This window comes from Aulostomus chinensis, chromosome 12, assembly GCF_037954235.1.
Source record: "Aulostomus chinensis isolate RoL2024-O1b breed Wild chromosome 12, RoL_Achi_v1.0, whole genome shotgun sequence".
Lineage (NCBI taxonomy): Eukaryota > Metazoa > Chordata > Actinopteri > Syngnathiformes > Aulostomidae > Aulostomus > Aulostomus chinensis.
The window spans coordinates 26,880,923-26,902,208 of NC_141331.1; the positions used below are offsets into that span (position 1 = coordinate 26,880,923).

At 47.4% G+C, this 21,286-nt stretch overlaps 1 protein-coding gene across 3 annotated transcripts; it reads right to left on the reverse strand.

Annotated features, from left to right (window-relative positions):
* Positions 1-1,292: 1,292 nt before the first annotated feature.
* insig2 (insulin induced gene 2) lies at positions 1,293-14,697 on the reverse strand. 3 transcript variants are annotated; one of them, XM_086220994.1, is made up of 8 exons: positions 14,604-14,697; positions 14,329-14,496; positions 12,186-12,398; positions 10,839-11,011; positions 5,472-5,596; positions 5,023-5,189; positions 3,489-3,588; positions 1,293-3,358 (listed from the first exon to the last, which is right to left on the reverse strand). In XM_086220994.1, exons 3-8 carry the CDS (start codon positions 12,305-12,307, stop codon positions 3,317-3,319), a joined length of 729 nt encoding a protein of 242 aa, XP_086077120.1. In that variant the 5' UTR covers positions 12,308-12,398; positions 14,329-14,496; positions 14,604-14,697; the 3' UTR covers positions 1,293-3,316. The 3 variants fall into 3 exon arrangements, with proteins under 3 accessions (XP_086077120.1, XP_086077122.1, XP_086077121.1); XM_086220996.1 differs by lacking the exons at positions 14,329-14,496; positions 14,604-14,697 and adding an exon at positions 12,937-13,153; XM_086220995.1 differs by lacking the exons at positions 14,329-14,496; positions 14,604-14,697 and adding an exon at positions 12,913-13,153.
* Positions 14,698-21,286: the final 6,589 nt, after the last annotated feature.

The window sequence follows — 21,286 nt, forward strand, 5'->3', positions numbered from 1 at the left end:
TTAAATCCTGATTGTTCATCTTAATTACGTTTGTCTATACGGGCCTGTGTCTGCGGCTGCGACCAGACAGGACACATTAATCCACATTAGCAATGAACTGCGCACCATTTGATGTGTGCAGTTTTGCTGTGGCACCACAGTTTGGTGCAGCATCTGTGCCCTGAATAGGTTGGATTGGCTTTGAAAGCAGCGAGAACCTGAGGTTCGAAGGGACCCGCACACGCGTCGTGTCACTGCTGACATCCTGATGTTTCCAATGAAAAAGGGCTTTTTTTTCATGATATATTTCAATGTTCGAGTGAATTGATGGATTTCAGACGGTAGCTTGAAGGCTGATCTTTGTGAACCAGAGCCCGACTGGGCCTCGTCCCTGTGACATCATCATGGTGCAGGTTTCAGGCGGTCCTGAAGAAGTCCCTCTACGTGGGGGACTGAGGCTCATGCGGCAGCGCTCCATGTTTGTTGCCTCAGGGAGAACGAGGCCAGCTGAGTCACCCCTGTGCAAGGGAACCGTAAACAAAAGGAGCCATGTGACTACAAATCAAAGAACTCCATATCGCGTTCCTCAGTTCCTTTAGTACTGAAACACATGGAGAGAGAACCACCGTCACTGACCATGTTTTTAAAGTTGTCAGTCCTGCTTCTCAACTGAACAGAAACGTTTCAGACGCCATGACAAGTCCATCAAAGGCCGCCTGAGCTCAGGTCCTGACCCGGCGTGACTGAAGCCCTGAAGGAGCCTCAGAGCAGCTCCTCCTTCTGAGCAGTCTTCATACGTTGGACTCCAAAATCCCATTCAGACGAAGGCAGAACGCTCAGCCTGCTCCTCCAACAGGTGGACGGGAACAGACGGCTTTGTCTTTGTTGGATTCAGGGCCTCGGAGTTCAAAACCATCTTCATTTTTTTGTGCTGGTGTTCAGCGGTGGCTGTTAGCCCACAGGTGGCTCAACCTACCTGACCCCATGGTCCGCGTTCTGCAGACTGCTGATTGTTCCACAGCCATCACAACGACATACGTGGTTTGAGTTCCATCAGTACACGACAACCTGAGGCACATACAGTAACTATCAATGGAAAAAACAAATACTTTTGTTTTGTGGTAAAACCACGGAATGTAAAACCTGCCTCATCCTATAATTTAATTATCAAACCTCTTCAACGCATTTTGTTCTCTGGACACTGTGGAGAACTCCACACCTCCGAGTACCTGGACCACCTACCAGAACACACCTACCGCCGCCATCTGGCTTGTGTCAGGCATGAAGAGAACCACACACACTTTAAAAGGCCATGGTCTTTATTTCACCAGAAAACATTGCACATGTTGAGGTTTCAGAGGTGGCATTGGTGAGTGGATGAGTTACAATCCCAGTTCAACCTCCATACGTTTCATCCTTCTGGGAAAACAAGAATTCCTCATTCTACACAGTAAATGCCAGTTGCTATCGTGTACAAACCAAGCTACCAAAAACATGCATTAAAAAAGGTTTGACAAATTTTCCACATCTGTTTTAGATCAGGAAATCTTATAAAAACACTGTTTGAATGTACAAGTATCCAAATTCCCACCACGTCATCACCAATGTTTCACAAAAATGTCCCTTAAATGATGATGTTGTACTTCTAGATACACACAAGTGCTCCCTGCTTGGATTCTGTTTGGCTCTCCAGGCTGCCCCCCCCCCCCCCAATACACACACACACACACACACACAAAATGATTTTCAATGTTATTCAGTCAACTCGTGGGTGGTTTGAGTTCCAGAGCTGATGAACATTGAAATAAGAAACTTTGTTGTTAACACCCTGCTGCGTTAGGCAGAAATACACAACTGGAACAATTTGTCTTTAAAACATCGATGTCACCAATGCAAATACAAAGTGCTAACGACATCCACCAAAGCAGGAATGATTCTGAGAGGGGTGCAACAAGCAGCGCGGGACTGAACATTCGAGGACGTGTAGAACACAAGACCTGCACGGCACATCTGGAAGGTAACGGCGCGGCTACGCTAAGAGGCTAACGTGAGCTGTTTATCGTTACCTGCGACTTCTTGGGGTCCTTTACCCTCTCTGTGTATGTCTGTGAGTTGGATTTGGTCTTTTTCCATCAAATAAAGTTGTTTCTTTTTGGGGGGCGGGGGGGGGGGGTAGCCCTGCAACCAACTACAGACAGACAGACAGACAGCAGGAGCTTCAGAAAAGTCTAAACACTGAAGGGTTCTTCTGTGGCGTCGTGATCCTGCAGGAAGATCATCAACTCATCGCGTGGCAGATCCCACCTCCCTCAGTGAAAAGGAATACATACAAGTACTTTAAGTACTATAGAGTATATGCAATGTACTTGAGAACAAGTCAAGACAGTTTGCTTGCTGATTAACCCCCGTGACACCATCAGTAATCCTGTGTGAGAGTGTCTACGCCAGGCTGCGGGTTCTGCTGTCAGTGTTAGGCTGGATAGTAACAGGATCCCACGTTGGGGCATTCATGGTTGCGCTACTTCCTGTCGGTTCTAGCCAGTAATCTCCTCTGACGCCACATCCATGTTCGTCAGCTCTACTTGAGAAATTAGCGCCATCAAGTTTTGGTCAAGTGCTTTTCCAAAAATAAGACTGTAATTTGACATTTTTACTGTTTGATTAACTTCCTCTGTCAAACTGTAAATTCCAAGCGAGTCCTTCACTTCCATCCGGATCAGGATCCCACTCCCTTTGCTCCGTGGAACCGCTGATACTGAGTGGCTGGTAGATCCTGGCGGCGAGGAGGACCGCACACATCAGGTCCCTCCATCATGGCGGGTATATAGATGCATAATAGATCTTTCTAGATTGAAGTTCATTCGGCTGTGTATCCTCCACTGATAAAAGGATGAGGAAGGACGAGGAGATTAGAGCAGGCTTCAAACTGATCCTCTGTGTGACTGGGTTTGGCACAATGGAGCCAAAGGTTTCAAACATCCGCACTGATCTGAAGAATGATAGATGCTTCGCCGCTAGACTCATTCCATGTTGGTGGGGATAAACGTCACCAGACACGGCACGTCTACCTCCACTCTCGCTGTTCGCCTCAGCTCGGATCAGAGTGAAGCCAATGGCTGCTCGGAGCCCCTGATGAGAGCCAATCAAAAATACTGTCTTGTCCAGCGAAGAGCAGCAGGCAGCAAATCAGGAGCCGAGTACTGGTCCAACACGCCTGAGCGGCCGGCCTCGTGCCAGCCAAGTCCCTGCGTGCTGATGTGCTCTGATAACCTGCCTCCAGCTTCAGTGTTGAGTAGATCTACATTTGAGTCGAAGTCTGCTGGAATCAAGAGGTCCATCAGTCCTGATGGGTCTTCTCCTGGATGAATTTGTATTCATACTGAGAGAAAAGAAAGAAAAACAAATCACAGGCACAAAAGCGAGGAAACTGTTAAAGAGAGTTTTCTACAGGACACTGACACAAAGCAGCACGTATTTAAACGCTGGACCTCACGGACACCAGAGCTCACCAAGGCTAACTGCCGTCCTATGTTTCCCATCGTTATCACCCCAGCAAAGAAGATGCATGGCAACCAAGAGCGAATGTAGAGGAAATCTGGAGAGGTGTACCTGCGCAGAGAAGAAGCATGTTACGCCACCTTGTAGGACGTTTGACTACACCAGTACTTCAGTTCATGTTACATGCTGGTATCAGACAAAGTAGAGTTGCAGCGTCAGGAACAGCAAACAGGCGTGTTAACCTGCTGTAGCGTGACACCCTCAGGTTAGGTCAAGTCGGCAAACGGTGCTAGCTCATCGTTCCCAATAGCATTAGCAGCAGCAGCCTGTATGACTGACAGGTTGACGTTCGTAGTACGGACCAGAAAAATGAATCAAAGCAAACCAATCTTGTAACCAAATGTATATGTGACAGTATTACGTGACCCTGTTGTCCACTGATAATTATACATTCAGAAAAATTGCAAGTTCAGCTGCCAAGAAAATGATTCCATCCCGATACCTGAGTGGAAAAAAGACTGACAACTTCTAGGTATAATTCTAGGCTGTACACTACCAGGTGAGAAATGGTTTGTGACACATTCCAACGTAGTACCAAGGGTTGGTGACAACGAATGTTGACGTGAAGGATCTCACTGCTTCTACAAAGACATGTTTTATGTTGTTCAAGTGTCTTTCACTGCTATTTGTTGCTACACCAGTCCAAGCATCTACATTTGCTAAGTGCAGCAGTGTTTATGATGGCGGTGGAGCTGCAACTAACGAGTACTTTTGGAATCGAGTACTCTAACGAATGATAACTAAATTTGAATAAATCAATTTGTTGGTGTTCAAAACAACCCATCCCGCATCGCTTGGACGTGTCCGTCAGTCACAACACTCCGGGTGACGCACGCGCACCTCATCGCTTTCTCTCTCTCCTTACCCTATCATCACGTGAGGTTAATTAAACGAAGCCTCAAGGTAAAGAATTTGCCTCGATCATTTTTTGTACTCGAGGTATTCGAGTCACTCCAATAACGGTTGCAGCCCTAGATGGCGGTGTGCTAAGAAGCGCAGGAACATTCCTGCTCCACACTTGGGATGCAGGTTCTCAGGGATATACAAGACGTGCATCCACACCTGAACGGGAGGGGCGCTGGATGAGAGTAAAAACTGAGCAAAGCAAAAAACACAAAGATCTGCAAACCAAAAAGCTCCTGTTTATAAATGTATTGTGTGCGTGATGGTTTGAGCCCCAATACTACATGAAAAACTCTGTTTTTATATCTGTGCATATCTAAAAACTATATTCAGAATTTTTTAATAACTATTTCGTGCTACATCAGCTGCCGTCTCTGTGTCTCCAGGGTCCAGGATCACTCAGAGACAGAATCTTCCAACCATCCCGCCCTCAGAGAGGCTGCATCCTGTTTTTTTAGTCTGTTATCGATCTTTTTATTTTCCTATTAATGACGTTGAAGAAGATGAGATCTTTAACGGATCTGTTCTCATTCATTCGCTTCTAAAATGTCGTTCTGCACTCGAGGTGATGAATGAACTTACTGGAAGACTCCATTGTAAACTAGCAGCTGGGTGGCCAGTGTTGCTAGCAGGGCGATGCTGACTCCCAGGCCAAAACCACTGCGGGAGCGGTCAAACGTCCACCACAGACCGATGGAGAGTGCTGCCAGCGTCAGAGAGAGCTGGACATTGTTGGCGAAGTCCACTTTCTGACAGAAGCCAGGGTCAAGGAGCAAGCGGTCAGGGGCTGAGACTCCCAGCTGGACTGAGTGGAGCTGCGAGGGTGCACGTAGAGCTCGACCGCTCCGTCTTCACATCGTGGGAATGAAAGCATTTAGACTCGTGAATAAAACACAGGTGACAGTGAACTTACAACATTCACAGAGGAGAAATATTATATCCCATCAAAGTGCCAGACGGGCTGGTAGGTCATGACACTAAAATGCAGATGCTGAGTAGCTTGAGGAAAATGCATAAAGCTTCAAGGATACAGCACTGGCATGGTTGATGCCCACAAACACGGCCACGCAGCGCATCACGCTGGACCACTCCCGCTTGAACTTGTGTGGTTGGCCCAGGCAGCTGTCGATGCAGGGGTACAACAGCCCGATCATTGCTGAGAGGAGGACAGGCAAGAAAACATGAGCAGAGCACGCAGACACCATCAGCAGCAGGTTCATATTCACGATGCAGCAGGTGTCATAGGACGCTGACGAGCACCAAACACCCGGATAACAGGTAACTCTCACCTGTCAAATGTTTGGACCCCCTACTGTACATTGCATACCCTCACATTGTTGCTGCAGGACACCAGAAGGCTCCATCAGAACACCAGAAGGTTCCATCAGAACACCAGAAGGCTCCATCAGAACACCAGAAGGCTCCATCAGAACACCAGAAGGCTCCATCAGAACACCAGAAGGCTCCATCAGAACACCAGAAGGCTCCATCAGAACACCAGAAGGGTTCATCAGAACACCAGAAGGCTCCATCAGAACACCAGAAGGCTCCATCAGAACACCAGAAGGCTCCATCAGAACACCAGAAGGCTCCATCAGAACACCAGAAGGGTTCATCAGAACACCAGAAGGCTCCATCAGAACACCAGAAGGCTCCATCAGAACACCAGAAGGGTTCATCAGAACACCAGAAGGTTCCATCAGAACACCAGAAGGCTCCATCAGAACACCAGAAGGTTCCATCAGAACACCAGAAGGCTCCATCAGAACACCAGAAGGCTCCATCAGAACACCAGAAGGCTCCATCAGAACACCAGAAGGCTCCATCAGAACACCAGAAGGCTCCATCAGAACACCAGAAGGGTTCATCAGAACACCAGAAGGCTCCATCAGAACACCAGAAGGCTCCATCAGAACACCAGAAGGGTTCATCAGAACACCAGAAGGTTCCATCAGAACACCAGAAGGCTCCATCAGAACACCAGAAGGCTCCATCAGAACACCAGAAGGCTCCATCAGAACACCAGAAGGGTTCATCAGAACACCAGAAGGCTCCATCAGAACACCAGAAGGGTTCATCAGAACACCAGAAGGCTCCATCAGAACACCAGAAGGGTTCATCAGAACACCAGAAGGCTCCATCAGAACACCAGAAGGCTCCATCAGAACACCAGAAGGGTTCATCAGAACACCAGAAGGCTCCATCAGAACACCAGAAGGCTCCATCAGAACACCAGAAGGCTCCATCAGAACACCAGAATGGTTCATCAGAACACCAGAAGGCTCCATCAGAACACCAGAAGGCTCCATCAGAACACCAGAAGGCTCCATCAGAACACCAGAAGGCTCCATCAGAACACCAGAAGGCTCCATAGAACCGATCGCTGCTTCATGGTCAGGTACAAACACGTGGTGTAAATGAATTCATCAGTGTGACAACTGTGCATTTGCTCCCTACGCACTTCACACAGCACCAGCTCCTAACGTACCTGAGGTGGATCCATTTCCCAGCCCCACAGTTGGCCTGAAGATGACTTCAAAGACAGTTGGTTATTTGAAAATAAAAATCAACTCCAGCAATTTGCATCACAGCTCCTGACCGAACTAATGTAGCTTCAAAACAAATTAATTTTTGCACCGTCAACAAATGAGAAAAGCCCTCCCCTGAGACCAGACAGCTAGCGTGTGTGTGTGTGTGTGCACGTGCGTGCGTGCGTGTCAGCAACAAGTGGAAGCGACAGACTCCTGGAGGAGGGCTGGTGTCTGGGGAGGACGACAGCTTCAGGCTGTTGTGCCTTGCGCTGAGTCACTTGGGAGCAGGAAGTAGCGCCTCATTTCAGCCGCCGCTCTGGAGGAACAAGACTTCAATAACGCTGGATAGTCGAGCCTTGAGGTCATGTGACGCGTGTACACTCACGTGGATGTGGTCATACATTTGTTTTTAATGCAACGAATGATGGCTGCATGATGTAAGACCCGTCTGTATTTATGAGACATTCGTGCTTCCTGAAATTCATTTTCTCCAGCTCACTCAAGAGGATTTGTTTCAAACTTCACATTATGAAGTACAGTAAATGTTGACTGCACAAAACTGTACTAATATTGAGGAACGTGCTTGTGCTCCTTCACTCCTGATTGAAATGTGTGCGCTGCTGAAATAGCAACACGCCAAGTCCTGGAGCAACTTGGGCTTCAAAGGGAACGCCAGGCTCTCAGATTGGTTCGAGTGACGTTACACCCGAAACACACCTACAGGTAACTAGCTGTGTAATGACAGCCTCTTTACACCGTGCGCCCTGGTTCGCGTTCTGGTTACGAGCCCCCACCTAAGTATCAAAATGAAGCTGAACACAACCGAACACACGTGGCCACAAAAGTCGCTTCAACAGGTCCTCAGACTCAATTGTATTCAGTTTCACTTCATTATTAAGTCTGACTCGGCTCCCATTGTAGAACTTTTCCCAGACGTGCGTTGAGAAAGAGAGTCCTCATCTGTAACCAATCCCAGCGTCTGACATCAGCGTCCAGTGATACTGGTCGGCTAGCCTGAACCGAGCGAGGAGAAACAACTGATTTAAACAATAAATGAGCTACACTCCACTCGCAGCAGCTCAGAGCTCATGTTCAACCACCGTAGACACACAAGCCAGTCGACCTCAACATGATTCACCCAGGAAGGCTTGGCGGCAGACCGCCAGCATCCCCTGCACACCTACAAGTGAGTGGCAAGGCCCAGCTAGCAAGGCAATCAGTGTGCTAGCTGTAGTCAGCGCCGTCGTCAAAAACAGCCCGGTGTCGATAAATCATCCAGATGTTCACCGCCAGCTCAGATGTCTCCTGCCACTGGTTAAACATGAGATGACAATTATTCCTTTTAGCGTAAGCAAAATTGATTTTCACAAGCCTGCCCTGGGGCTAGCATTAGCAAGCGGCACTGCTAATGAGCTACTGATTTTTTTTCTAGAGTTTGCTGTGAATTCTTTCATTTCATCAAAAACTTTGTTCCAAAGCGGAGAGTTGTAACCGAGGAACAGTCACGTGGTTGAATTTAATGTTCTCCTTCAGAGAGGGAGAAGAACCCAGAGATTGCAACTCTCTCAGCTGCCTTTGATGGATTTTTTACTGAACTTTTCCACATCGAGAGAACAGCATGGACGTCTCCCCGTGTAGACACCCTGGTGGCGAGGGCAGTTATTCCAGGGAGGCTGTTTTTAAACAGCTTCAATACCAACATCAATTCCCTCCATTGCTGTTTAGACTCTCTCACCCTGAGTTACTGCATCATCCAATCACGGATGCCGATTGGCTCACTGGAACTCCAGCCCGGGTAGAAGCCTCGGACTGGAGTCCCTCCAGACCCTGAATCGCCTTCTGAATATTCAAAGATTCAGATTCGGGGCTGGAGCCATCTTAATAGCAAAAATTTTGATTAATATTTCAATTGCAATATGGTGAGTGATACTAGAGGGACAGTTAATTTATTTTGTTATTATTCTCCTCTTCATTTAAAACCCCATTAAAATGATAATGATGTGATTTTGCAGGAACTTTTATTGAACAAAGATGTTTTCTCAGGTCTCTAAAAACATAATTTGAGGGCAGGACATCTCTACAGCCCCAGAATATTTTTATCTATATAGTTATAGATATAATAGTTATTTTAACACATAAAAAGCCTTTAACAATTATCGCACTGTCCCTGATTTTGAAAATTGTAGAAGGCCATATTGTGAATTCAGTCAAATTTGAGTCATCGTGCAGCTGCACTGACAGGTACTACGAACCGTCACGAAACAAACTTCATCCATGGCTTCATCTTTACTGCAGCATCGTTCAGGCCGGCGGGTGACTCGTTTGCACGGACAGCACTATTCTGACCTTGCTCTGAACAAGAAAATAAATTCAATTTAGACGTCTTTATTCGTTCTTCTTTCCAAATTGGTCTTGATTGTCTTTGGGATGCTGGCACTGAAGGAGTAAAATGTAAAAGTGCTGCTACTCGAAAGGCCATCAGCTGTGCGCTCACACACCAGACGGCCAGTCATGGACACGCAGGGCTCGGCGCCGCAGCGGCAACAGCAACAAGGTGAAGTTGATCAATTTAACTTCATAAAGACACTAACAGCAGCGCCACCTGAGCAGCAACCAATAGCAGATGAGGATTTCCTTTCCGCTGGTCTGTAGTGTGATGGAAACTGGGATCCCAGTGTCCTGGAGCTCTACAACGCCTCACTGTCACGACGTACGAAAGACAAGTTCATGTCCCTCTCAGGCACGAGTACAGAGGACCAAGAAGAACCTGTGAGGTCAAAGCTGGCGGACTGAAGTTCCTTTACACTTTACTGCATTTGCCTGTTTGTCTAGTAAGTTTTTCAGTCCAAAATGGCGGCGAACACTGAGCAGTGATGTTGCAATGAAGCAGCCAATCAGCTCTCACTTCTTGTCATTGTTCTCTGGTGTCCCTGCTGGCTGAACAGCTTGATAAAAGCCACAAGAAGACCATGATGTCATCAACAACATCTGCCGCTGCTGGAGCCAGCAGCCAGCAGCCTGAGCCCCACTGCTGCAGCTGCCGGTGGACCTCTGGTGTGAGGGCGCCGGGGCTGGAAAGTTGCCTCTGCTGCTTTAACCTTAAATTAGCCACGGTCGATAATCCCACAGTTTAAGATCAGTAATCTGCTGTGTCAACATTTATCAAATAGTAGCAAGAACATGTGACCACTGGTTGAACTCTGGAACTCATCCTTCTTCCTTTTGAGATGAAGAACATGCTGGGAAAACACAAGTGTGTCATTTTCTAATGTAAAAGTTGAATTTCCCTTTAAAAAAAATGTACAACAAAACCACACTGAGCATCACAGTGGTCCCGGCCAGGATGACAGCATCTGGCATAGCAGGCAACATCTGGAGTTCCAGTTTTTGTTGGGTTATAAATATTAATAGCATCATATGAGTGGTATACTTTCACTGAATCACACCATCATCAACCAGAATGAGAATCATTTTATCATGGGCTCATGTTTCTGATTGTTACAGCCATCACCGCATTTGAGCAGTGAATAGTTCTTAACGCATGAAAAATACGATTAAAAAACATCAACCTATTCATTTATTCACACCTTGACACAAATCTCTTTGAGTCTAAATACTTTACAAGCTTGTCATGGCTGAAATCTGAGTGATTGATCCAGATTAATTACAAACGTGGGATTAATTTGATTTATTTTCACCCTCCCTCCACTGCTCCCCGTTTGGCTTCGACTCAACTGGGAGTCTAAACCTAGACATGTAGTCCTGTGGTGTGTGAGCGGTGTGTGAGCGTGTGTGTGCGTGTGTGAGCGTGTGTGTGCGTGTGTGTGCGGTGTGTGTGCGGTGTGTGTGCGGTCTGTGTGGACGTACCCGAGGCCGTGCCACAGCAGGGTGGCACCCACCAGGCCGATGAGAAGATACTGCTGATGACATCTGGGGGAAAAAGAGTGACGTTCCTCTGTACTTGGAGTAAGTTTAGTACCAGAGCCAGGAAGACACCGACGGAGAACAGCATCGAGGCTCGGATCACCAGGTTGGTGGTCCTGCAACAGACAGCAGTAGGTGTGAGACGACGGGGGTAAACACCTGCGGTCCACCGAAGAGACACGACACGGCAGGAATGAGGTCAGTGGCTGTTTGTTTCTTGAATGAATGATTTATCACACATTAGTAAAAACCACAGGCTTGAATCTGGAACAACTAAAGACTCAGCCAGAATGCAGATGGCATCACAGTGAAAACGGCGTCGGTGGAAAAGCGAGGCTGAAGTTGTGCAGCACAGCTGAGTCGCGGCGTAGCGATAGCTCTGTGCTAGCATTCACGCTTCAAACATCACGAATCAGGTTTTCATTTGTGTCTCATTCACTGTAGTGTTTGATTTTTGGCAGCGACAGAAAATATGAGGCAAGAATCCCACTGGCTTCCGTCTGAGGGAACCCTGTCGTATATGAACATGTCTTCCCAGCAGAACCTCATAGACGCTGATTGTGCCGATGGTCAGCAGCTCAGGAAACGCCACAAACCGGCCAGCGACGGTTAGAAAGGCTCCTTGACGTCACCTCACTATTGATAGAGGACTCCATGAAGGCTGGAATATTTCTTTCATACAATGCCTTTTTCTTACATTGATGAGTTACTTTTGATAAATTCTTCATATGAAGTGATGATGTCATCATCTCATTTGACAGTGTGCTTCCTGCTGTGCTTCTAGACAAGCTCTCAAAAATAGATCTCCCTCTAAAGGAATCGATCGCCCATCCAGTAAGTGAGGGGATCACACGTGACGGGAAAACGTTGCTGGTGCCCATCGTTGGAACAGCCAGCAAGGAAGATTCCCGATGACCATTTCCTGGTCCACACTGGTGACAGAACGCTAGCAGAGTGTTTCAGCGGTAAACACTTCATCATCAACAAGAAGATAATTGTTCAGGAGAAGACCAACGAAATCAATCAAATGAACACGAACATGAAGGAACTCGTAAACGCGCTAAGGTCCGTTACAGTAACAGACCTCAAGCGTGCGCCCTTCCTAACCTAACAACCAATCATATCCCTCGGCAGCGGAGCGCGCCGTGAGTGACACACGAACCACCGAAGCATTCATCCAATGTGGTGTTTGGAGACATTTGATTTTCAAAAGACTGAACTCAAACATTCAAGTGTGACACATTTTTCATTGTGGATTACAAAACAAATTCCTTCTTCAGGTTATCAAACCTGTTGGTGATCACCGAGATGTATGGGCCCCGGGGGGGCGGTGCCATCTGCTCGGAGCCCGGCCTCAGCTGCTGGCCACCGGTCGCTCTGCTGTCGCTCATGGCTGTCAGTGTTCGGGACATCCGTAGGCATCAGTCAGGACACTATGGAATGATGTGTGAGGCCTCCAACCGCCTGTGAGCTCCAAGTCCACCACTGACATCCCAACCTGGGCTAAAAAAAACAAAACAAAAAACAAACAAGCGCAGTCAGGAAATCAGCACCAGGTAAAGCTGAAGACTACGAACGTTCTCGGGTCCCAAAGATTTCAAGCAACTCAGATCAACAGAAATGAGATTAGAGTCTCAACGTAGGACCCAAAGCACCCCTGACAGACTGGTGTGGCAGCTGCTCACGGAGCGAAGATCACATCTTTGCTGCTGAAATGGAACTCAATGGTCACGGCAACATTCTTCATGTCGAGCTTCCCTCTGGATGCCCAGAGTCCAGCAGCAGTCAGGACAAATGTGAAAAACGCCTCAGTTCGGGCCGGCCGCAGGATTCTGATCAGACATGAGCCTGACAGTCGTCGACGGTCTGCAGCCTCCTGGAGGATCAACAGGACACAAGCAGCGGCGCTGTCGATTCAGAGCGGATCAAAGACTGTGACAGCCTCCACCTGGCTGAACGTGGGCCATGTTTGACGTGTGCGTAATGACTTTTTATGACTTTAGAGACAAACATTTACCAAAAGCATTGAAGGAGAACAAACCACTGCTTATCTCCACAGTCAGCTTCTGAGGCCGTGATGTAATAATCACCATCAGAGATTAACAACCAAGCCTGCAGAGTGGAGTTAGGTGAGGAATGCAGGGAACATCATTACGGAGGGATGCTTTTCCTGTGCACGTCCTGTATCCAGGTCATGTTACACCACCATCTTGTAAGCTGGCTGTCCTGGGCTGAGCCTCCTTCACGCTCACATGACTCACTACTGTCCCTTTAAAGCAGGGGTAGGCAACCACGTGCCATGGAGGGCCGTGTGTATGCAGGTTTTCCTTCCAACCCAACACTTCAACAGGTGATTCCACTGATGAACACTCTCCTGTGGCTGAAGGTGTGTTCATCAGTGGAATCACCTGTTGAAGTGTTTGGTTGGAAGGAAAACCTGCACACACACGGCCCTCCATGGCACGTGGTTGCCCACCCCTGGTTTAAACCTACTGTGTTGAGGTTCAACAGCCTGCTGTCACAATGCCTTGTAATTATTCCCACATTCAAGGAGCTGCTGCAGGATTTGTCCTCTGATGATGGTAACGTTTCTACCCACCATTTTTACCCCTCAAACTGCAGGTCAGATGTGCTGGAAACACCTGACTTTGGTCTCTTTTGAGAGGGAACACTGGGGTTTCCCCCGTCTTTGAAATCAGTGTGAATGCTAAAGAAAATAAAAATGAAAACAGGTCCTGCAGATGAGGAGAGTTGGGAGATGCAGCTGGAACCCAAAGGCATCAAGACCGACCTGATCCAGGATCAGATTTCATGGTGGAATCATAGAAAATGAGTTTTTCACTCATATTTTCCCAGGACATGTCCAGGTGTAAGGGACGGACACACACACACACACACACACACACACACACACACACACACACACACACACACCTGTGCTATGCAGTGCTACCCCTCTCACTGTGTCGACTGTAGTGTTACTGTCACAGTGAACACCCGACAGGCAGGCCTCAGGTGGTCGCACTGGTGCGACCTGCATTCATGGAGGACAAGTTAACGCCAATGCCGTGGGGGGCTCTTCACGGTCGTCCGTACTGGCATGTAGTACTTGGTGTTACTCGCTGTATAATAACACCGTATCTGATGATATAGCAGGGAGGACGCAGAGTTTGGCAGAGGACCCGCGGACGGGGTTCACGCAGCCTCGGCCCTCAGCCTCCCGGTTCCAGCTGCGAACACTCACATTTGATGGGACGCCTGCTGCGAATGAAGGGAAGCGGCTGTGCTGGTACAGCACGAATCGACCTCCATCCCTCGGCGAGGCTAGCCTGCTGGGAAGTTGCAGGACTGCTAGCATGAACCAGGCTAGCCAGCTAAGCGGCCGCGGCAGCTCTCCGCCGCAGGCCGGCGCGTGCGAGGCGGGAACTCTCACCTCTCATCGATGAAAACCTCCCGCGATCACATTCATCCGTCCCACGGGGCAGCGGGAACAGCTCGGCGTGTCACAGTCCGCCGCCACACACGAAACACTCCATTAGCCTCCTGACCCTGCCAGAGACTACTTCCGGCAGTCTGAGCTGAATGGACAGCCAATCCGCTTCTAAAGACATGACGTAACCACGTTACACAAAGCTGACGTATCACATGATCGGAGATCAACCCTCCACAGATCCGCAGACCTTCAAAAGTTAAAGTGTTCATTCTTACCCGTCATGCACGAGTATCGAGAGGAGTTTAGCTGTGAAATCGTGACAAGATGACGACCGAGGCTCTCCAGGGGTGAACAGCTGAGATGATTAAATTATGACGTCATCATACGTCGTTACTCAGGTCCTTAGATGAAATTAATTAGACTGATGAATAGGCTGCTAAATTGTTCCAGTCTAGACAACAGAAAATAAGAAGCTAGTTATGCTGGGGTTGTTGACACACACACACACACACACACACACACACACGGGAACATATTTGATTTGCTCCTGTGGTCTGATAGGCTTACAGAGATGCGGAGGTGAGAAAGCCACGGTGCAGAGTGGATCACTTCTAATCCTCAATTCCATTTACACTCCATTTCGTATTCAGCATACTGAGGCCCGCCGCTCGTGACGGGGCTCAGGGATTATACCCGGCTCCACAATGTTGGAACATCAACAGCCCGTCCGCGCTCAGCGCCAACTTGTTTTCATTCAGCGAGTTCAAGAAGCTCAGCTGATCTCACCGCCTGCTAGGGACTACCTATGAAACAGGGAGGATGCTGATAATGAGAGCAGAGGAGATCCGGTCTGATTGCTGCCACGGCTGCTGACGTCAAACGCTGTTGAACAGGTAAAGGTGGATTTTAGAGAGAAGGGTTTCTCTCTGAACTCCTGCCATCGGGTTGGAGTTGATCCGTCATACTGACTTTAGAGATTCTGGTTTTACAAAGACACAAATGGACGTTTACGCCTTTGACACCGTCGATAGCTCAGGAAGACATGAACATTTTTTATGGAAAAAAGCGACAAAAGCAAGAGATCAAATTTATTTCTGAAGGCAGAAATAAGAAAACCCTAGAATATTCCATGGACGTGGCTGCTGCTCCTCGCGGGTTAAAACAACCCTCAGTATGGTTCCTGGAGGAGTTCTCTGTCCTGCTCCTCGGGCTGTTAGCGAAGTCGATGCTGAGGGAGGGAGCTGAGATTATTTTGATGAATAAGAATATTTGGTGTTGTGATGGTTTACAACAGAAGATCTGTGCATTATTGGTTAGGACAGCAGGAGTGTGTGTGTGTGTGTGGGGGGGGGGGGTCATCATGGACCTTCAGTGGTAGAGACACTGACACACTAACCTTATGAGGACAAATCCTAATGGGCCTCAACATAATTTCTGAGTTTTTCTGAGTTCCTGGTTCAGTTTAGGCTTTCCAGATGCAATGGACGTCAACGGAGGTATCCTTGTTAGGTGTGTGTGTGTGCGTGTGTGTGTGTGTGTGTGTGTGTGCGTGTGTGTGTGCGTGCATGCAATAATCATTTCTGAACAGCACTGAGGAATAAGATATATCTTTCCATGCACACAGTACTTGTAAGTAAATTAGTATTGCTTTTTAAAGCCTTTGTTGTCATATCTTTTTAATGCTATCCAAGCGCCTCTGTGTCTTCGCCAGGACACCACGCAGCTGCATTGATCTGATCAGGCTTTGCCTTATTTTCCCACTAACAGAACGACTCAACAGGCGATGAGCTGTGCTGGTACGCCGTCCCATGAGAGATTCTCTTAACCCCCAATAATTAGAGTGATAAAGAAAGTCTGCTAGGTGAGAGGAGGGTATGGGGGGATTTCAATTAGTTGTCAAGGGCTACTTGGAGGCCCCCTGATACAACCACAGAGCAGCCAGGGATACAATTCATCATCCTGACTGTGCTAAACGCTAAGGGCCATTTCATTATCAGAGTCCCACTGTCGGCTCTGCCAGTATAAATGTGAGTGATGGTGTGTGCAGGGCGGGTTGTGGCTGTGGATGGTGATGGAGGGGTGTGGCCAAGTCCTCGTCATAAATGTCATCCCCATTGGACCGTGGCAGGTCCCGGCTCCAAAATAATAGGCCCTGTGACCTCTCTGTTGTCTATAATTAACCTCTAACCCCCTCCCTCCCTTCCTCATCCTCCAATCCCCAGGCAGACGAGCCTCGAGACCTCAGCCTATTCTCTCCCACCAGACACAGACCAGAAATGAGAAAAGGGTGTGGCAAAGAGGCAAGAACCAGAGAAAATGGCAGATGCTCACAAGGTCCAGCTCATGTGTCACACCTGAGAAGACCACAGCAGTATATCTGTGTGTGTGTGTGTGTGTGTATGTGTGTGTGTGTGTGTGTGTGTGTACAAATGTAGAATTCCATGTACTGATAAAGAATTTTTGTGTGTGTATATTTATAAATCTTAATCTGTACACACAAATTTGGAATCTTTTTTTTGTCTTGGTGTGTCTGAATCAAAATGATCGAAATGAAGACTTATTTGCAACGCATCTCCACATTTTTTTGTCAGAGGAAAGAATTTCATTTCGTTGGCGAGCGTGTTGCAACAACCTCTGCACCCTCAGGACACGCGGCTGCGGCGAGGAGATCCCGCTCACTGCGAGTGTTTGACATTCTCTCTTCGTCTTTATGTGTACTTGACATGCCCTGAATCTGCATTCACCACAGCGCTGCCATATCCTCAGTAGCAGTGGAGGTTCAGCCACTTCTGGACTGAAAAGAGAAACGAGCCGAGGAACACGCGCACCTCCATTGTACAGGCATTCTGACATTTACCACAACAATGCAACATTCAGCGAGCAAATTGCGGCAACAGTAGGTGTCGGCTAAATAACCACATATCACAATAGAAAGTCAAATGATCCCTAATGGTTGGAGCTGACACCTGAACATAAAGTCATTTTGCAAATACACACTGGAGGAGAATCACACAGGACGCCAATGAGACGGCGGTCGGGGAGGACGGGCGTCTCTCATCTGGAGCCGGAGCAGCGAAGAGTCATTTGTGGTGCATCATTGTGCGAAATCATGGGACTATGAGAAGGAAATGCAAATGCCCTGTTGCTGGCAGCGCCACAGAAGCTATGCCAGTATGTGTGTGGCACAGTGAATGATAATGACAAAGTGGGCTATATCCCCTGTGAGCACGCCTGCGGAACAATGATTACAGATTGGCTGGTGAGTCCGCAGCATCACAAGGGACTCTTATTCTAATGCTAATCAGAGCTGCTGCCCATTGAAATGTATCCCTGGCAAGGCAAGAGGAAATAAGATGGACTACCCCAGTTGGGCTGAGACTGTATCACCAGTCCATGTTTATATTGATGTTTTAGCTCAGTGGGATTTAGGCTGGAGTTTTGGGCTGGCTTAACCTATTGCACCCCCTGGTGGTCTCAGGCCGTCAGGGTGACAGGAGCTTGTCTTTGTCCGCAGACATCCCGGGGCAATTATCCAGCAGAAGGCCGAGAATACTGACGTCTAAACTGACTGTGCTCTCTTCATGGCTGCGGAGGAGAGGCTTGCCTCCTTTTTGTTGCATGACAAAAACCTTCTTAAATCCAGTCTGGATAACGAGGCACATCAAGAGGGATTCTTCCTGGTTTCAGGTTTCTCGCTCCCACTGCTCCATCAACCTGCATCGGTCACACCACCGCGCCCTCCTTCCCTCTTTCAACACACTTTATTTTCATTCCAAGGAGCGAAACAAGAAGGAGAGCCGAGGAACAGTGATGCTCAGCTGCACACTCAATGTAGGTTAATGGAAGGGAGGAGAGACTGAGCTCAGGCTGCCTCTGATTGGCTGGCCAACACCGTGCAGCTTCTCCGCAGCACAACCTGTCAGTGTTAATCAGCGGCCATCTCTTAACAGCCAGCCAGGGCTATCAGAGAGGTGAGCCCATTGCTATTCCGGACGAAACAGATGATAAATCATTTGTACATAATTAGTGCTCAGCAAGGTTACAACTGACACGTATTTTCATCTTAATTAGGAGGGAAATTTGTTCCATTAATTTAATTTGGTGTGCATGAGCAGCTCTGCACCTAACTAAGTTAATCTTACACCTGTCAGGGTGGGAATGGAGTAGAGCCTTGGATTACAGGGGAAATGGGAAATAATCCTCTGTCAAACTGTTTCACGCGCAGGTCTGCAAGCTAACTGGACTTTAATGAAGCGCCAGTGACAAATAAAACTGCAGCTTTAAATATCTATTGCTTTGTATAGGAAAAAGCCATGGATATGCACAAGTAACTCTGCCTTGCTGTTCTTCCACCAGAGGCAAACGACCGCTCATGATGATAAATACAGTTAGTTAACATGGCCACGACAAAACGGGAGCCCCACAGGGAACAATAAAGAAGTCGGTGTGGTGGCCTTAATGTTTTCTTACTAACCAATCAGGTATGAAGCTTTTTCATCCTACAGCAAATATTTAAGAGGATCTCACGAATGGGCATTATGGAGAAAAACACGTTCCATCATAAAAGAGGTAGGCCATTCACACCCTCAGCAGCTCCCAGATTTACAGCCGCTGTAGCCTTCATATATCTGGGGGAGAGTCACTGTCTGATGTGGTTGCAGTCCAGCTGGCAGCGAGTCCAAGGACTAGGTCTCTTTTCATTGTTGAAAGCTGTATGAAGCTGTAGTAATTGCCCCAAAGAGGTGGTTCGATAGAGAGGAGGGTGGAGTGTGACTGATTTAGTAACTATAAGGTTTCTAATGGAATTCTCCACTGCCTCTCAGGCACTCAAGCTGACAACCATTACCTGAACTGATGCAAAGTCCATTACGGGATCCCCTACTTTAATAGAGTGTCTATCATGTGAAATACAGAGACGTCAGGTGCCAAAGCATGCACTCTCACCCATGTGTGAAGGTTTAACCCAACGGTAATGGCTTTTCTTTAAGACTCTGCTGCAAGGCTTTACAAATGTATTGAAAATCAACAGAGAGCGAGAGGCAGTCAAGCACACATTTATAAAATACTGTTGCTTGATGCTGTATGATTCATCACAGCCACCTTGTGGGTGAGCAGGCCGCGGCGCGTCCACCGGCCCAGGACCGGCCAACACCCCAGGCTGGCCAAACATTCACGTCCCGATGAAGGCCGGGGACCATTTCACCAGTTTATATCAAAACTTTCCAAATTTCAATCCGCAATTCTATAACGTTTAAAGAGCAGTTACGTTTAGACGCCGGATCAAAGACCCGAGGGACAAACACTCTCAGGACACAAGCTAAATACAAAAATGACCCAACACCACAAGAAACACAGGTCCAAGTGCTAGCGCTAGTACCTGGAGCCAAATCAGCCATTTGTGATAAAAGGAGGATCAATTCTTGGTTTTATGGGGATTCCTCGATTTTACAGCATCAGGATAAATTCATGGTGGACAGAAACAGCTCAGCTATGAGTCATAAACATTAAAAGTGGCGTGCTGTGCGTTTTGCTCTCATTGACACAAACATCTCACTGAATTAATGCTGCATTTCTTCTGGGAAATTCTTCTTTTTTTAGGACATCTGCACCGCACGAGAACTGAGATGGAAATTGTTATTTTTGGTCAAATCAAGAGTATTTTTATCAACCCCAAATAACAAAAAAAATCATGTTTTATTTGTCAATTCATATTAAGAACTGTTTTATTTACATATTTAATTCTAACTGAAATTAACGCCATAAAATATCGCAAACTTTTATGTGTAAAAAAATGTATATTTCCACAACATCAACAACATAATTCCCCTGCCTTTGGTTATGTAAACATTGCTCAGGTGGAGGAGGTTCCTGGTCAGAGAGTGTGTGTGTGTGTGGGTGTGTGTGTGTGTGTGTGTGTTGAATAAAATATTTTTTTGCCAGTCAATAAAAAAGTTAATCAAAAATACCGCCACAATAGTAAAACAAATAATAAATATACATTCCACAGTTGTGATTGTTTGACAGTGAGTCCCTCTCAATGTCCTCCAAAAATCACGCCGTGTGTCAATAATTCCAGTTGCAGACACTGTCTCTCCATGATTGGTCGATAGAAACATCAACGCAAATGATGACTTTAATAAAATGGTACTTTTTTATTCAGTCCTAAAATGTTAAAGTTATTGATGAAGCACATCTTGGAGATGAGCAAGACTTCCAGGCTACCGACAAACACATGAGAACCCTACGTCAGAGAGAAAATCCAGTCTAGCGGTCAGAGGCTCCAGGAGCGAAGACGCGTCTCCACGCAGCCGCGTTTGAATTTTCAACCAATCAGTCATAAATTAATATTCATACGTAGCTCTGGACATTTTCTGTATTTACACCAGCATGATGAAAGAGTGATGAAATCAGATCAAGGCTGGTGTCAATCAACACAACTGTGGCCCAGCCAACACTGCCCCCCACTGGAGAGTCATGGAACTATGGTAGCAACTCTCAATCCACACCCAGCGTGACAGGAATTGAAGTGCCTTTATCCAACCACCCCAGCAGGATAGTTGGTTTGGAGGACCTTCATTGGCATCACTCACAGATCTACAGCCACTCAGACACAAGCATGAAGACTGACTCGTGCTGACGTCCCAGTGCGGCTGACCGACAGATTCTGTTCCTCATGTGCAACACCTGACATGCAGTCCATCCACACTGACATCTTGTGAACCCACTTTACTATTAAAAAATGACCAAGTTGGTTAGGAAACATCTCCATCTGGATTTGGACAAAGGCCTCTACTGTCAGGGCGCGATGGCTAAAATCTGGGGTTTGATGGAGAATGAGCCAATATTTGCTTTGAAATGAAAGATGAAAGGGCGGCTGTGGTTGGAGCAACTACGTCCTCCGACACAGCGAAGACTCCTGGCTGAGCCCCGTTTGAAATCAGTGACATCGCAGGACAGA

What these genes read in the sequence shown, in the direction of transcription:
- insig2 (XM_086220994.1), bottom strand. Translation starts at nt 12,307, where the DNA reads ATGTCCCGAACACTGACAGCCATGAGCGACAGCAGAGCGACCGGTGGC. An exon ending in GCATCAACCATGCCAGTGCT is followed by an intron (nt 5,190 to 5,471) that starts GTATCCTTGAAG and finishes GGCTTCTGTCAG; the next exon opens with AAAGTGGACTTCGCCAACAA. An exon ending in GTTTACAATGGAGTCTTCCA is followed by an intron (nt 3,589 to 5,022) that starts GTAAGTTCATTC and finishes TTCTCTGCGCAG; the next exon opens with GTACACCTCTCCAGATTTCC.